This window comes from Neopelma chrysocephalum, unplaced genomic scaffold (genome assembly GCF_003984885.1).
Source record: "Neopelma chrysocephalum unplaced genomic scaffold, ASM398488v2 Primary Assembly neopelma1_65, whole genome shotgun sequence".
NCBI lineage: Eukaryota > Metazoa > Chordata > Aves > Passeriformes > Pipridae > Neopelma > Neopelma chrysocephalum.
This window is the reverse complement of record NW_020897722.1, coordinates 143,600-160,087: the sequence shown is the minus strand read 5'-3', so window position 1 is coordinate 160,087 and position 16,488 is coordinate 143,600. Positions and strand designations below refer to the sequence as shown.

Here is a 16,488-nt window from a genome sequence, read left to right as displayed (position 1 = left end):
TGTGTGTGCTGGTGTGATGGCCACTGGAGTGCTTCCAGAGGGTCTCCCTGCTGTGGGACGTGGTGAGCCCGTGGCTCTGGGGCCCCTGGGCTCAGTTTTTAGGTCCAGCCTCGAGAAGGGACCGTGGGGACAGAGATGCTGCTGGGACAGGGACAGGTTCAGCTCCTCACAACCTGCTGTGTCCCAGCCCTTCCTGCTCGTTGGTGGTGTGTGGCTACTGGGACCCCCTTGTCCTCCCCTGCTCCATGAAATGTGGGGTTTGCCTGCTTTTAAAGTCTGTGGGAATGGTGCCTGGATGGCTGGCCAGTGGTGCAGTGTGTGAGCAGCAAAGCAGAGGGGGAAACTGTGGATCAAACATCGGCAGCTTGATAAATAACTCCGAAAAGTGGAATTTTACGTTGTAAAACTTGAGAAACTGATAATGTAGTGGAGGCAGTAATGAAGGAGAGTTTGTTCTAGAACGTGCTTAAAAAGGGCAGATAAGATGTTGGATGTCTGGGGAATCCACAGCCAGAGGAAGACCTGGTGCATCTGGCTACAATCAGGGAGATCCAACGGGACATCCTCAAAGTCTGCAGGGAAAAGAAACAGGGAGGGAGCCAGTGTGACTGCTGGAGTTGTCATGTTTAGGAGCTCCAGCTCAGTAAGAAACAGGTATGAAGGATTGTATTCCAGCCACTTGGAAAACTCAGACCCAGAGTAAGGAGCTGACCTGGGGTGGGGGACTGGGAGGGTGTCTATAATTTGAAGCCAATGTCCTGGAGAAAAGAGCAGCTCTGGTCATCACGTGTTGGATGCAGGAACAGAGGGGAATTGGGTGGCAAACACGAGGGATGGGCGGTAACAGCCACAGCTGGATGCAAACACACAGCAAGGGCTGTGCTCACAAGCAGATTCCTTTCTTTGTCAGGGTATTTAAAACCTTTTTAAGCTTCAGACACCTATTTTTTCAACAGCTGCCTCTCACCATTCAGTAGGACATCCTGAACACCTCCTCTTTGCTCTCACTACAACTCCAGGAGAGTGATGAACAAGTCGTGTCATTCACACACATGCTCTGAGCTGAAACATCTGTAACATCTGTGACATCTTTACATCTGTCTTCCAGAGAAACACCCACTGGGAATGGGCTCTGGGAGCAGGGGATATATGGGGAATTGCTGCTGGTGTCAGTCAGTTTAAGTGACCAGTGTGCCAGGAGGGGGAAGGTGCATTCCTGGAGCTCCCAGCCTCACCCATGCCTTTGCCTTGGCTTCTGATCCCTGAACAAAGGGGCCCCTGTGCACTGAGAGCAGACAGTGCATCCACTGAGGACTGGACGTGCCCGTGAGCTCAGGGCAGGGCCTGAGGATGGAAATAGTCACATCTTTCTTTTTTTTTTTTTTTCTCAAATGCTTCAACTAAAAGCTCTTTGGATTTGGGAAGATGGAAAATCCAGCTCCAGAGCCAACACTCAAATCTGGAAGCTATAACAGAGTTCCTGTTTGCAGGGACAACAGACCTCTGGCAGGAGCAAGGGGGGGGCAAAGTTTGGGGGTCCCCTGGCAGTGCCAGTTTTGGGGGAGCTGGATCAAGAATCAGCCACTGTGCCAAAGGAATGAACCTCTGCTCAGGGGAGATCCCTGGGGGGGTTGAAGATGGGGCTTTTAGCAGGAGGAGCGTGTTCAGCTCCCCAGAGGCATTTGATTGGCTTCCAGATGGGCAGCTGAAGGGAAAAGCATGGAGCTGGGAAGCTGGGGCAGTCAGGTGCTGGACAGCAAATGAAGGGCTCAGGGGTTGGGGCTGTGCCTGCTGCCCGGAGCCTGTGCCAGAGCTCTGTGTTGTTCCTCACTGGAACTGGCAGCAACGTGAACTCCAGTTGGGATGAGCCTCTGTGGGGCAGCAGCACTGAGAGCATCCCTGGGAGGATCTCAGTGGGAGTATCCATGGTTTCTGCAGCTGACATTCCATGTCCCAAAATCTCTGGGTAGCCGAGTGTCAGTTTGGGGATTTCCTGAAAGAAAAGCACATATCCAGCCCCTCTCCGAGTGAAGGATGTCAGTGTTGTATCTTAAAGGTTTAGAGCCAAGAGAGGGAACTGCACATCAGCTCAGCTGCAGGGAGTTATCCCTGTGTTATCCCACGTGCAGGCTGTGCTCTGCAGTGGCATTCCCTGCTCCCATGGCTGCTGCTCACTTGCTGATCCGGCATCTCGGAGACAGCTCTGGAACTGACAGTGCTCAGGTGCCACCTCTGAGCCCACAGAGTGCCCATGACCCACTTGGTGCCTGTTTGAGCTCCTGGGCAGCACTTGGTGGCTCTGTTTAATCTGGGGAGAGCCAGGCTGGCTCCTGCCCCGGGGACATGGATCCGTGCTGGCTCCACGGAGCATTTCCAGGTGTTGGGTATCTGGTAACGTAACCCACTGTTTGCTTTGTGTGGAGGTTTCTTCCCCCCTTCTGTAGAATCTGCATTGCAGATGGCTTTTGCTACGCCGAAGGAAAGCTTCCCTTGCCCAGGGATAATTCCAAAAGCCAAAGCTTGCATTCCCTTACCCAGTCCCAATCCCATTATTATTTCTGGGGCTGGTTTTCTGCTGGTTTTCTGCATCCTCAGTGGTCTCTGTTCCTCTCTGATGCTGGAATTACGGTTGTATTTGCAACAGGCTAATGCTGACACCTGAGCACAGTCTCTCGGTGGGGGTGTCCAGGCCCAGTTTAATATTCCAGGCACTTGCTTTTTAAAAGAAAAGCCTTCCCCGAGGCTTAGCAGATGGAAGCAGAGCTCGTGTGCACGTTTGACTAAACTCGGTGAGTATCTGGCACCGGTTTGAGCACTTCCTACGTTCCCATCAGATCTGCTGATCCCTGTATTCATGCAGCAGTGCTGCAGTGAAGACCTTCCTGCTGCTCCTGCCTGTTCCTAACCCTGGCTAAACCATTCCTGCTCAGGGACACAGCTCGTTTCATGGCTGAAGGTAGGACAGATGCCTCTTTGTGTTCAGCTGGTGTGCAGGGAACGGGGCTGCCATGAATGGGAAATCAAGATTGATTCATGAGCAAGAATAAAATCCAAATTGCTCTGATTATGTCTTCTGCATTTTTTTTTGTTGCCTTGCATCTTGATCTGCTCTGGCAGATCCATATGTATGTGCTGTACATTCTGCAGGTTGGGATAAGGAGTTTATAAAGATGAGTGTTAATTCTGCTCCCAAAACGGGTGAAGATTTAAGTGTAGCTTTAAAATTTATATGTATACTTGAAAAAAAAACATAATCCCCTGCTGTTCTTTGTAGATCAGAATTGTGCTCATCCCTGTGGTGCAGAGCTGCTCACAGAACCACGACTGTGCTTGTCAAGTTTGGGGTCCACGTGCTTGTCTGTGCCCTCTTCTGCCAGGGGCAGGAGCAGCCAAACCTTACTTGGATGTACTGAATTTGGGGGTTTTGCCTTGAAATAGTGGCACTTAAAGGCTTGTGTTGGAAACCACTGGGCCTGTCCATGAAAATGTGTGAGGGTTGTTTAGCCTGGAGAAAAGGAGGCTCAGGGGAGACCTTCTCGTTCTCTCCAACTCCCTGACAGGAGGGTGGATCCAGGGGGGGTTAAGGCTCTGCTCCCAGGGAACAAGGGACAGGACTAGAGGAAACAGCCTCAAGTTGTGCCAGGGAAGGTTGGGGTTGGACATCAGGAGGAATTTCTTCATGGAAAGGGTGGTCAGGCCTTGGCAGGGGCTGCCCAGGGAGGTGGTGGAGTCCCCATCCCTGGAGGTGTCCAAGGAATGACTGGATGTGACACTCAGTGCTCTGGGCTAGGGGACAAGGTGGGGATGGGGCACAGGTTGGACTCGATGAGCTTGGAGGGCTTTTCCAACCTCACTGATTCTGTGGTTTTGTTGAGTCTGTCTCTCTCCCATCTCGCAGGCCATGGGGAGTTAGGAATGTAGACACCAGTGTGTGATGGAGATGAGCTGCTTTGGGGATGTCCTGTGGTCAGAATGGCCTCGGGTCTCTCTCCATCCCTCTCCTAACAGGAGAGGTCCAGGCATATCTGGGGCACAGAGACTCTCCTGTGAGGGCCTGGTCTCAGGGCATGAGGGGGGGGGTGGGATAAAGGTGCAAACAGAAGGAGAACTAAGCAGGTGTGAATCCAGACCCACTGGAGGCTGTTCCAGGTGAGGGGAGGACACAGGAGGCAGCCCCAGGGCAGCGGACACTGGAGTGGTTGTTTCCAGCCCACATCACGCTGTGTCCTTGGAGAAGAAAAGTCCCTCTTCTGCTCCCAGGAGCCCCAAAATGCTGCACAGTGTGTGCAAATCTTTCTGTCCAGCCTTTCAGCTGCCAGGATCAGCAAGGTAAATCCTGGCTACAGACCTCTTCCCCATGGCAGTGGGAGCAGGGAGGTTTAGATGAGCAAGGATAACTTTTTGTTCCCTTTGGAAGCGGGAGCAGTTGCTGGGAGTGAGGAGCTGCTCCTCAGCAATGAGACCTGCAGACCCACAGCTCACATCACCCTCCAGCTCTTTTAAGTCACTGTTTCTGCTATAATGCAGACATAGAATTGTTTGGATTGGAAAAGACCTTTAAGGTCATCGAATCCAGCCATTAATGGACTTTATTTAATAATAATATGCTGGGGAAAGTGCTTGGATGCTGATGGGGGGGCACTTCTGGCTCACCATAGCGTTTTTTAGTTTGCATTATTTCTCTTTTAATTGACATCAACACTTGTTTTTACTCAGTTCCTGAATTTGGCAGCTGGGTGAAGGGTCCCACGGGGGGAGGCTGCCCCGGTCCGTGAGCGCCATGGCTGGGAGGGAGCCTGTCTTCCCAAAAACAGCCTGGCAGATGACACACTGCATTGACCTACTTTTGGGAGAGGCGCAGAAGTGTTGGAAGAGCTGTGTCCGTAGGCTGCAGCTCTGGGATGAGAACAGCGAGGAATTACTCAAACGTGCTGCCGTGAAACCGCTGCGAAGGCTCCGCAGCCCCAGGGGGCCGGGGACTGGGAGATTGGCGTGGGAATCCCTCCCCTTTGGAGAATTCCTGCTCTGTGGATGTGCTGGAGCACATGCCAAAAAATTTTGCAGTGTCCAGTCACTGTCATGGAGCGTAACAGGTCCAAAATACATCCTCAGTCCGAGGAAATTCTGGTTCCTGACACTGCAAAGCTGCCTCTCGCTCAGCTGGGATTGAACGTGGGACCAAACCCCCAAAGCATCACTGTTGGCTGACCATTCCATGGGAGGGAAAGCATTGCTGTGTGGCCACAACTCCTGGAAATCACAGCAAATTACAGAGCACAGGGACTTCCATGTGTCCTGAAGTAAGGGAAACCTATGGCTGTCAGACCCTCAGATCATAACTTAATCCTGATAGAGGCAAGCTGGGGTGAGTTTAAATTGCAAATGAAAGGCTGAAGTTAGATGGCCAAAAGAAAGCAAATTTTTCTGGGAAAGGGGCAGAAAACCCACTGCTGGGACTCCCTGTTTTCCTGGGAAAATGGTCACTATGAAAATAAGAAGGAATGTTCTATTAGAGCCCGGGAGCAGTTCTTAGCACACTCTTACATGGATATGATGACTAAGGAGAAAACAAAGGCAATTGCTGTTAAATAATAAACATTTCTCATCATCCATCTGCTGCCTCAGTGTTTCTCCATCACAGGTTTCACTTTCTGAGCTGGGAGGGAGCTGTTTTCTTCCACATCTGTTGCTGTGAATACTTTTGGGAGCTGGGCTCGCCTGCGGTTTGGGGAGTGCGTGGGAGGAGGCTGGGCTGGGCTGGTGGCTCCAGATGGGTTTTGGGGGTGGTTTCGGCTCTGCCTGTTTTGATTTCTCAGGTTTGGATGTCAGCTCTGGAGGGAGGGGTTATTAATGCTCAGCTCAGAAAGGTGGGAAGGTCTCCTGCCTCCTCACCTGGTGGATCAGGAGGGTTGGCTGCCCCAGCTCAGGTGAAGGAAAGCCCAGTGTCCTTCCTCTGCACCAGCAGGGGAGGCAGAGCTGTCAGCCCATTTCTCCTTAGGAATCCAGTCAATCTGGAGTTACTAAGGAAGGGTTAATGACTCACCTATGACTGTGACTCCTCCAAGAGCCCTGCTGGGCTCTGTCACAGCCTGGGGGCTGTGACTGTGGTGAGTGTTCTCTGTGACACCCTGACAGATTGATGTGGCAAAAGCTCATTTCTTCAGAGCGTTTCCTGCTCTTGCTCCTGGACAGGAGAGGCTGCGTGTGATATGGGTTTCCCAGGAAATCAGTCCTGGTTGTGGAGCCACTGGGCTGGGCTGAGATGGGTGAGCAGCAGGCAGGACAGCTCTGGTGGGCATTCCCAGTTTGGGAAAACAGTTTTCCCAATTCCCTGGTGGTTCTGGCTGAGCACAGCTCACTTCATCTCCGTCCCCTTGTGCCTGTGCCAAGCTGTGTCCCCTCCATGTCTTTCTCCTTGATGATCATCTGTTCCAAGCTCATACATCTGACTGCTCCTGTAAAGCTCTAACCACTGGACAGCTTATTTCTCCTTAGGGTAGGAAGGACTCCTGCTAACGAGGCAATAGGAAGTTTTAGTAATGGAGTTAATTGTTATAGAGAGTTTAGCAGAGATTATGTGACAACCTGTAGTAAAAAACACTCCTGTTGAGGCCGTAGGACCTGGGCAAGGGCATGGACCGTGGTTCCATGTTTGGACTTGATGTTTTGGGAGTTTTTTCCATCCTTAACAGTTCTGTTTGTAACCTCTCAGCCCCTCAGTTCCCTTCTCGGAGCTCTCATACTCTGGATTGAAGAGTCTCACTCCTCCCAGTCTTCCTTCCACCTGCAGGGGAGTGGCCGGGCACAAATAACAGCTGGAAAAATGACTAAAATCCAGTTTTATAGGACACCCCCTCCCCCATGACTTTGTTTTCCTTTGAGCACTGTTTCTTTTACAGAACCAGTTGGGGCAAAAGCACTTTAAAAATTGCAGCTCCTCTCTCCTTCAGTGCCACATGGGACATGGTTTGACTCTGTTCCAAAGCGATTTTCTGGCAATGTTGGGAGTTAGGGAGAGAAACAGGGAAGGGGGTTCAAACATGAACCTTCAGGAGCATTTTCCTGTTAATCTGCATAGTTTTTGAGGGATTTTGGAGGACACGGATCCAAACTGCTCTACTGTGTCCAGAACAGGAGGGCAAACTGGCTGCTCCATGCTCCCTGTAATGCACGGGACATTTTGGAGCAGCATGATCATAATTTCCAAGAGATGGCTCAGAACTGTGACATCCACACGGAAGAGAGTTCTTCCTGCAGGTGGAGTTTAATGTCTCTTCTCTTACGTATTTTCTTTCCCTGATTTCCCCTAAACCCAGGCTGGGTTCTGGTCAGGACCTAGCAGGCAAGTCTGAGATCAGAGGCTTTATAAATAACTGTATTTAGTCTTTGTTACTGATTTTGCAGCTTCACCTGTTGAGGTCAGAGCCTTGGCTGGAGGTGGTGTGTGGACAGTCACTGCCCAGCCTCCAGCTCACTCCATCACTCCATCACCCAGAGGCAGCTGGGTGGTCCTGGTCCAAACTGCTTCCCAGGGCTCGGTGATGGCTTTGGAAAGGCTTTGAATTAACTGTGGTCAGCTTGTGGTGTGGCTAGCTGGGGCCAAAAATGGCAAGTAAGACCTGAATGACACATCCTGATGTCTGTGTGTTGATTTGCAAGTGCTGTAGGTGTTGAACAGCTCCTTTTAGTACTCGTGTCCAGACCGTGGGTCTGGAAGCTGTGCCTGGATCCACATGGATTGCTCTGATAATATTTAGCCATGAGTGAAGGGAGGGACATGGTGAGCATTTCTCAGGCACAGAGCTCCGAGCTGCGGAGGATTTAACTGGTTTTAACTGTTGTCCTGGTTTCTGCATGTGGGAGCTCTGAGCTGGAAGGCTGAAATGCTCTGTGGTGGGATGGTGCCATCCAGCCATTCCCAGCTGATGGGAATGGTCTCACTGGGCTGAGAAACTGCCTGGTGTTATTTGGGGTTTCAGAAGCTCTGGTCCATTTGAGCTCCTGAGCTAGGATTGTCTTTAATTTTATTTACTTGTGGGACCATCTGACCTAGAAGGTGCCACTTGTCTTCTGTGAGCTCCTGCATGAGACAGGCTGGGTGTGGAGCATCTCGAGGAGTTTCTGTTTCAGGGTACTCAAACCCCTGACAAGAGACTGGCTGCTGGATGTCCCAAAGGTTGTGTCTGCACTGAGTGTGCTCTGGGAAGTTGAGTTTGAATGTTCTGCTGTTTCCATAGTTCCATAAGCTCTTTCAGGAGGTCCCGCCTCAGTCTCTTCCCAGAACAGGGAATTTAGGGACATGGTTTAGTGGTGGCCTTGGCAGTGCTGGGATAATGGTTGGACTCCATGAGCTTAGAGGGCTTTTCCAAACATAATGACTCCGTGATAAAGCTGTTGGCTGCCAAATCCAGCTTTGTTTCCAGAAGTATAGAGTTTTGGAAGTAAAAGCTAGAGTGAAGGAGTTGAAGGACATCAGGAGGTCTCCTCACCAGCAGCCTGTGCTGTTTTGGAGGCTCAGTCGCTTGGCCCTTTCTGCTGGTACATCACAAAGTGGCTCTGAGCCACTTGCTGGTGGCCACAACCCGCTCCTTGTTTTCCACCCCTCCAGCAGTGAGCCTTTGTTCCTGGCTGACACAAGTGTGGAGGAATTTGAGCTGATCTTGGTGACTACCACACACTGGAAAGACCACTCAGATTGCTGAGAATTAAAAAGGAGGACCCATGTGTTAGTCAGCCCCAAATTCCACGTGTTAGTGGTGGGTTCCTGTCCCGGATCTGTTGCCACAGCGGAGACAGCAGTGCCCAGCTGGTCCCTGGGATGGAGGCAGCTGGATTTATGCTTCCAAAGTGCTTGGATACCATAAAGTTAATTCTTTCCATGCTGTCTTTAGGTGGTGTGTCTAAATGAGGCTCGAGGGCCTGTGCTGTAGGAAGGGGATCAAAAGGAATGTGTGATAAGTCCCAATCCATGAGCAATGATGTTCAGGGAATGAGGGACTGCTAAAGCACATTAGCCAAGGGGGCTCTGCCGAGGGTTGTGTAAGCAACCTTAATTCTGCCACTGCCTCCTCGGGAGCCTGGGCTGCCACTCGCTCCGTCCCTCCTGTCATTTTGGGTTGGAATGTGAGAGTTTTCAGTAGGTGCTCCTGTTCCCTTGGCCCATCTCTGGGGCAGGTTGAGCTGCAGGAAAAGCAGAGAGCAGAAAGCTGCTCTTTCCAGCTCCTTTGTGTGAGCATCAGGTTATAAAAGTATTCCCAGGTCACTCTGGGGAAGGAAAAGGGTGGATGAGTGGAGTGGTGCTGCCTTTATCCCACAGGGATAACGCCATGAGCTTTGGGGAAAGCTCAAGATCCCGAGCTGTCTCTGGAAATACTGGACAGTGGCCTCCCCTGTGTCTCTGCTCTGGGTACAAGATCCTCCTAAATTCCTGTAACTTTTAAATGCTTGGCTTGAGTCTGTTACCCCCTTGTTTTCCAGCAGCATTCCCAGTGAGGGAGCTCAGGTTATATCAGCTGTCCTCCCTTAAGCCAACCATAACTTCGTTGTGCCTGGTTCAGGGTCTGTTTTATTTTGTGCCCTTCAAGCAGGTTCCAAGCCTTGTTCCCACACTGAGTGATTCAGGTCTGTTAGCTCACCTAATCCCTCCTGTTGGAATCACTGGAGTTTGTGGCTCTGGGGCTCGCAGCAGTGTGTACGGTGTGTGTTGGCAGATGACTTAAATTCTCCTGAAAGGCTGTTTTTCTAGGTCATTCCTATATGAAGCTGATAAAACTGGCTCTGTCTGACCCGTGTGTCACTACTGTACCTACAGCTCTTCTTCACTCAAGGTGCCTTTTTGCTGCAACCCTGCCTTCTGAAGGCAGTTTTTACAATCTGTTTCAGGTGCCTGTTGTATCTGAGGGCTGCTGTTCCTGAGGGTTTCTTGGAGAGCACAGGTGGCTCCAGCCCCCCTGAGCCCTCTGGAGCTCGACAGGACGTTGAAGAGGTCTCTCTGCCAGAGCTGAGCACTCATCCACCCCCACAGGGAGCCCAGGACCTGTCCTATTGCTCTCCATACATCCTGGAGAGATGTCCATGCAGCTGGATGTGTCCCTGCTGTGGGCACTGCTGCTCCTCAGAGCTGGCCAGTGGCTCTGGAGGCTTTGTGGATACTGGGCAGAGGTTGCCTTTGGCTTGCAGTTGGTGTAAGAGATGAGAGGCAATGGTCCAGCAGTGGCAGATGTGTTCAGATGGAGATCATGGAATCACAGAATCGTGGAGTCATTAAGATTGGAAAAGCCCTCTAAGATCAAGTCCAACCATTCTCCCAGCACTGCTAAGCCACCACTAACCCATGTCCCCAAGTGCCACATCCACACAGCTCTTAAATCCCTCCAGGGATGGGGATTCCACCTGGGCAGCTGTGCCAGGGCTGGACAATGCTTTCAGGGAAGAAATTTTCCCAATATCCAACCTTAATCTAACCCTAAACCTTCCCTGGCACAATTTGAGGCCCTTTTCCCATGTCCTGTCACTTGTTTTTTGGGAGCAGAGCTCGACCCCCACCTGGCTCCACCCTCCTGTCAGGGAGCTGAAGAGAGTGAGAAGGTCTCCCCAGGTGGGGGTCAGGCTCTGCTCCCAGGGAACAAGGGACAGGACAAGAGGAAACAGCCTCAAGTTGTGCCAGGGGAGGTTTAGATTGGATATTGGGGAAATTTCTTCCCTGACAGGGTGGTCAGGCCCTGGCACAGCTGCCCAGGGCAGTGGTGGAGTCCCCATTCCTGGAGGGATTTAAAAGCCATGTGGATGTGGCACTTGGGGATGTGGGTTAGTGGTGGCCTTGGGGAATGGTTGGACTCGATCTTTGAGGGCTGTTCCAACCCAACTGTAAATCAGGGATGAGTGTGAGGGGAGGATGCTTTGTGTTGTGAGGAGCATGGAGAAGGGGAGCAGAATGTCAGCTGGGATTTGGCTTTGAGGTCCAAGGGGCAGAGCAGAGGGAGTGTGAGGATTTGAGCTCACCCTGTGCCATGGGAGTTGGGCTGTGCAGTGCTGCTGCTGGTGGTCCACAGCCATCCCCTGCTCTGTTAGTGGGGTGGGGGGAAGAAAACAACAGTGAGACCCTCCAGCTTTCACCACATGCACCTGGGGACAGTGCTCTTCACATGGGAAGTGCCACTTGAGCACCAGAGGTCTCAGATTTTTTGGCTCCAGGAACTTTTTGGCTCTTTTGGCCAGGAATTTGAAAGCTTAATGCAGCCTATTGTGCTGGCAGACTCGCAGGCAGGCTCTCCATGGCAACTCTCCCTATACACAAAGCACCATATGGCTTTTTCAGAGGGGGAGGGAACGAATCCAGCAGAAAAGTCAACCTTTTGTTTGTGGTGATGTTTGTCTTTGCTCTCTGACGTGGAGCGTGGGGAGGTGGAAACACTTGAGTGCTGGTTCCTGGGCATGGCTTCTGCTGGCCATGCCACCAGTGAGGGTGCAGGTGACCCCTGAGATGGTCTTTCCTTGATTTTACAGTGGAATTTGCTGCAAAAATAGACCCAGCCCACACAGAGACCCCTCCCTCTTTGGGTTGAATGCTCTGCACACAGATGGAGCAACCAGGCTCTTGTTCATCCCCATCATGTTGATTCCCACGAAGGGCTGGGAAGGCTCCAGGATCCCTCAGTTTAAGCAAGAGCTGGGCAGGAAGCAGGTGATGGCAGGAGCTCTTTGTGTGCTCTGCCCATGTTTTATACCTCTAATTCTGAAGGGAAGCTTTTGCTTGACTGAAAATCCTCCCTTTTCAAGCCCCTTTGGAAGGAAGGAGAGGAATAAATATCTCTATCTGTGTCTGTGGAAGAGTAGGAAGTGTTTGTGTGTCTGCTTGGAGGGGGAGGAAAAGAAATGATACAGAATAAGCAGAAGGGATCAGCCTGTGCCTTTGGGGTGCTCTGTGGTTCCCAGGGCTGCCATGGGGTGCCACCAGGATCACTGGAGGTGGCCTGGCAGGGTGGGCACTGGGAAGGCTGGCTGGGTTGCCCATCCATGCCTGGCAGAGGTGTGAGATCGGGCTCCCAGCTGTGTGGATGGAGCTGTGCCACTGTCAGCTCAGGTCTGGGGTGTGCTACAGATAAAGGATTTGGGCTGTGCCAGGGTGTGCCTGGGGGCCGTGGGGAGCAGAGCTGTCCCCAGAGCTCCTGCTGGGGGGACATGCCACAGGGCAGAGCCCTGGCTGGCACAGGACCAGGGCAGTGTGCCTGCAGCCTGCATCCCAGTGAGCTGATCCGGATCTTTGGACGCTCCTTTGCACATCACAGCCTCCTCTCTGGAGGTGGGCACTGCCTGCGTGTGGGGGTTGGCAGGAGATGTGTCTGGGTGGTGTGACTTGGGTTGCCTTTCAGGAGCACCAATTGGTTTTGCCCCTAGATGTGGGCAAAGGCTCCTCTTGGTGCGACCCACCGAGGTGCTCCCATAGCTTTGCACCAAGCAGGTCACTGTCCCCATCCCCTTGGTCCTCCCTGGCGCCAGCAGGGAGGCCCAAATCCCAGGATAACTGATGGGAAAACTCCTGATGGTAGGCTCAGACTCATGGTGGAGCTGTGCAGGTGTGGACAGGGGGACATTTGAGAAGAGAGGCAATACCATCTTCAGATCATGGAATCATTAAGGCTGGAAAAGACCTCCAAGATCATCAAGTCCAAGATCCTTCAGTGCTAACGCCATTGGTTAGGACAGGAGATGGCCTTGCCCTGAGCAGGGTGCTCAGGCAGCAGCATTTCCTTGTGTGTCATGGCCTTGGTCTGGTTGAGGGGAGCAGGAGCCCCAGCACCACTTCCATGGTGCCAGCAGTGGGAGAGCGGCAGATATTGTTGTCATAAATGGTGACCAAGAGCACCTTCCATGTGCTGCAGGCCTGACCCTGCACTTGCTGTGGAGCACAGCACTGGGTGCTGGCTGCTGGAAGAGCAGTTTGGCTTATTCCTGATTTACAGCCTCCCCCTGGGAGCCCCAGACCCCGGTTAGGAGGGGGCTCATTTCTTGGTGCACATTTCAGCTTCTCCCACCGATGGAACCCGTGGGGTTGGTGACTCCAGTATCTCCTGGGTCCCTGACTCTGTGTTTAATGATCAGCTGAGAGGCACCAGGGATGGTGTTTGGGGTGTTTGGGTGGGAGGGGGGGTTGCTTTGGGCCTGACTCCTTAACTCTGTCCTGTGCCCTAATCAGAGAATCCCAGCACAGGTTGGCTTGTGGGTTGGAAGGGACCTTAAAGCTCATCCAGTCCCACCCCCTGCCATGGGCAGGGACACCTTCCACTAGACCAGGTTGCTCCAAGTCCTGTCCAACCTGGCCTTGGACACTTCCAGGGATGGGGCAGCCACAGCTTCTCTGGGCAACCTGTGCCAGGGCCTCACCACCCTCACAGGGAACAATTCCTTCCCAGTATCCCATCTAACCCTGCCCTCTGTCAGTGGGAAGCCATTGCCCCTTGTCCTGTCCCTCCAGGCCCTTGTCCCAAGTCCCTCTCCAGCTCTCTTGGAGCCCCTTTAGGCACTGGAAAGGGTTTTAAGTTCTCCCTGGAACCTTTTCTTTTCTCCAGGCTGAATACCCCCAGTGCCTTGAACAACTCCTAACCCCTTGACTTTGTATTAGATATATGAAATGACTACTATGATTCCTTAGTGAAAAATGTCCTTTCTTGATACCAGGAGGTGGACCCGAAGCAGGAGCTCTGTCTGTGCCCCTGTAGGGAATGTCTCCTCCAGGGGAGGCTGGCACAGTCCCGTCTGGGCAGCCGCAGCATCATGTGCTTTGTGTGCCCCTTTGGGGTGGACTCGAGCCTGGGAGCTGTTTGCCTTGGCTGGGCTGCCATCCTGCTGGGAAGTCAGCAGCCTGAAGGGCACAGAAAGCAGCCCCCTGTCCCTCCCCAAATCCGTCCGTGTGCCGACCTTCCCAAGGAACACTGACAGAACACTCCCTGTGCCCAGCCGAGTGTATCGACAGCAGACAAACCTACTGCTGCAACCATCACAGCTCTGAGGCGTGTGGGTTTGAGCCTGCTATTTATTTTGGGACTGCAGCATCTGAGCCTGACTTGGTGTTTCCAGGCTGGGATCTGGGTCGTGTGCTGGATCGGGCATTAGCTGTTGCTTGAGGGAGCGCGGGGAATTCGCGCTCCCTTCCCCGCTGGAAGGGCTCGGATGCTCTGCTGCAGATGCTGCTCGGGGGCGGGAGGAGGAATATATTTTAAAGATATCTCCTTGAAAAGCTCCTGTTTTGCCGTGGGCCTGTGCGGATGCTCCTGATGTGTGTGGCCACGGGAGGAGCGGCAGCTGAGAGAGGCTCCGGAGCTGCCTGCTCTCCCCGCCGTTCCCATGGTACTTGGCTGTCACACATACATCTCATGTGTTCCCTGCCCACAGCAGGATTAGAGCCTTCTGGGAGAAGAAAAAGAGGATGCAGGAAACGGAGATAGGGAAGAAGGCAGGAAAAGGAATGGAGAGCATGGAGGGGTAGGGATGAATCCAGGTGCCGGCCTCTTCGGAGCAGCAAGGGGCCTCATAGGGCTTATTCCAGGGAGAAGCCAAACCCGTGGCCTTCCACCCAAGGTGGTGTTGGAATGCCTGGAAGCAGAGGTCCTTCCTGAAGGCTGAAGGAGCTGGTGCGTGCAGGTGGAAGTTCCTGTCCCGCTGCTCTCGTGTCTCCCAAAGCCATCCTTGGCCTGAGGGTGCAGATTTCCTCTTGGTGATTCCAGCTCTGTGTTTCTTTCCCTCTGCAGATCCTGACAGCCAGCTGTATGATATGGGATATACCCCCGAGGAGGAAACCCCGGCCTGTCCTGATGAGTTTGATGACTTTGTCACGTTTGAGGCAAGTATGAGCTCTGTTCCTCCTGCGAGTGTCGGGGTGGGGCTGGGGCAGGGAGGGTTTGCTGTGGAGAGGGGTGTTTGCTGTGACAGGGCACAAGGATGCTTAACATGTAAAGACAAATCCTTTCATCTGGGGGTGACTGGCCCAGAGAGTTTGCACCGAGCATTTGGTGCTGTTTAAGTTAAAATTGGTGTTGAAGGAAAAAACCCCAAGCTTAGAGAGAGCCCTGGATGAAAAGGGAGCCCCTTTCTGCAATGAGACACTACTGACACAGAAAGGAGACCTGCTGCTGTTGGGTTTGTCTTCTGCTGGAGTTTCTGAGCTTGGTTTTGAGATGTAGCAGCCAGGAGCCTGCCTGAGAGATACGTCAGGGCCGTGGGGTGTTGGCACTCAGTGCTGCTTGGCCAGTAAAAGGTAGAGCAGAGGACAATAATCTAGATTTTCTCAGTTCTTGGGCTTGAACAAGGAGGCTTCTCTGATAGGTTTTCCTTTGGTTAAAGGTAAAGCCCCCATCCCTTGGTTCCCTCCTGTATTCTTTAGTGCAGGAGATGTTGCAGTGATGTCCCGTGCCTGCTGTTCCAGCTGGAAAGGAGGGACCTGTTGTCTGTGGGCTTTTGGCCTTGGCTTGGTGGGCTTCCCCCATTACTGCTCCAAGCCTTCCAACCTGGAGCAGAAGGTGCTGCAGGTGCAGGTGCCTTTGGAGCAAAGGGCTCCCTGTCCCATGTGGGGACTGAATCCCTACCTCTGTTTTTACTTTTCCAAACCTCCCTCTTCAGATTTGTGACTCTTGTGTCTTGATAGCCTGGATGCATTTGGGGCTGTCCTGTTCAGGAGCAGGAGCTGGACTTCAGTGATCCTTGTGGGTCACTTCCCACTCTGGATATTCCATGATTTTATATGATTTTTATCACACAAATTGTTTCTGGCAAAGGGACTCCCAACCTCCTCTGTATTTGCATGCAAATATATCTATCTATCTATTTCTCTCTCTCTCTCTCTCTCTCTCTCTCTATATATATATATCTTTGGTTTGTATAATCTGTAATACATAATTTTGGCCTTATTATTTCTTGATAAAAGGCTCAAGTTTTTCTTTGGAGTTTCCTAATGATAAACTGGATGTTGGGCAGCTGGTTATAAAATCATGGAATGGTTTGGGTTGGAACTTAAAGCTCATCCAGTCCCACCCCCTGCCATGGGCAGGGACACCTTCCCCTAGCCCAGGTGGCTCCAAGCCCCATCCAACCTGGCCTTGGACACTTGCAGGGATGGGGCAGCCACAGCTTCTCTGGGCAATGTTGAATATTAGATTATTTTTCCTTTTTGAAAGATAGTTACAAAACCCAGTAATAGCTGGGGAGAAGTGGGACAGGAAGGCAGGCAGAGAGATGGGTTTCCATTTTCTTTATCTGGTACAAGGTCACAAATGTGCTTTTTAACACTGGACTGAGCAGTGTGGAGGCTGTGACAGGCAAAGGCTTTCACTTTTTGCTCCTCAGACCTGCGTCAAGGGACCATCTTCCCTGAGATTCCGAGCAGGGATATTTTCTGAGGGCTAATTTAACACAGATGGGCTCTGTCAGTGCTGCAAGCTATTCTGGGCAAGAATACCAACAAGCCGGGCGTGTGCCCCGCTGGGATGAAATACT

General features: G+C 52.2%; 1 protein-coding gene across 4 annotated transcripts in view; it reads left to right on the top strand.

Annotated features, from left to right (window-relative positions):
* Positions 1-16,488, top strand: part of RAB11FIP3 (RAB11 family interacting protein 3) — a 77,938-nt gene that overhangs the window by 24,380 nt on the left and 37,070 nt on the right. For 2 of the 4 annotated variants that reach the window (XM_027683536.1, XM_027683537.1), the window contains exon 3: positions 14,748-14,839. In XM_027683536.1, the coding sequence (XP_027539337.1) occupies positions 14,748-14,839 (92 nt within the window). Of the gene's footprint in view, positions 1-2,931; positions 2,957-14,408; positions 14,631-14,747; positions 14,840-16,488 lie in introns of those variants that run through there. The other 2 variants (XM_027683538.1, XM_027683539.1) reach the window with 2 other exon arrangements.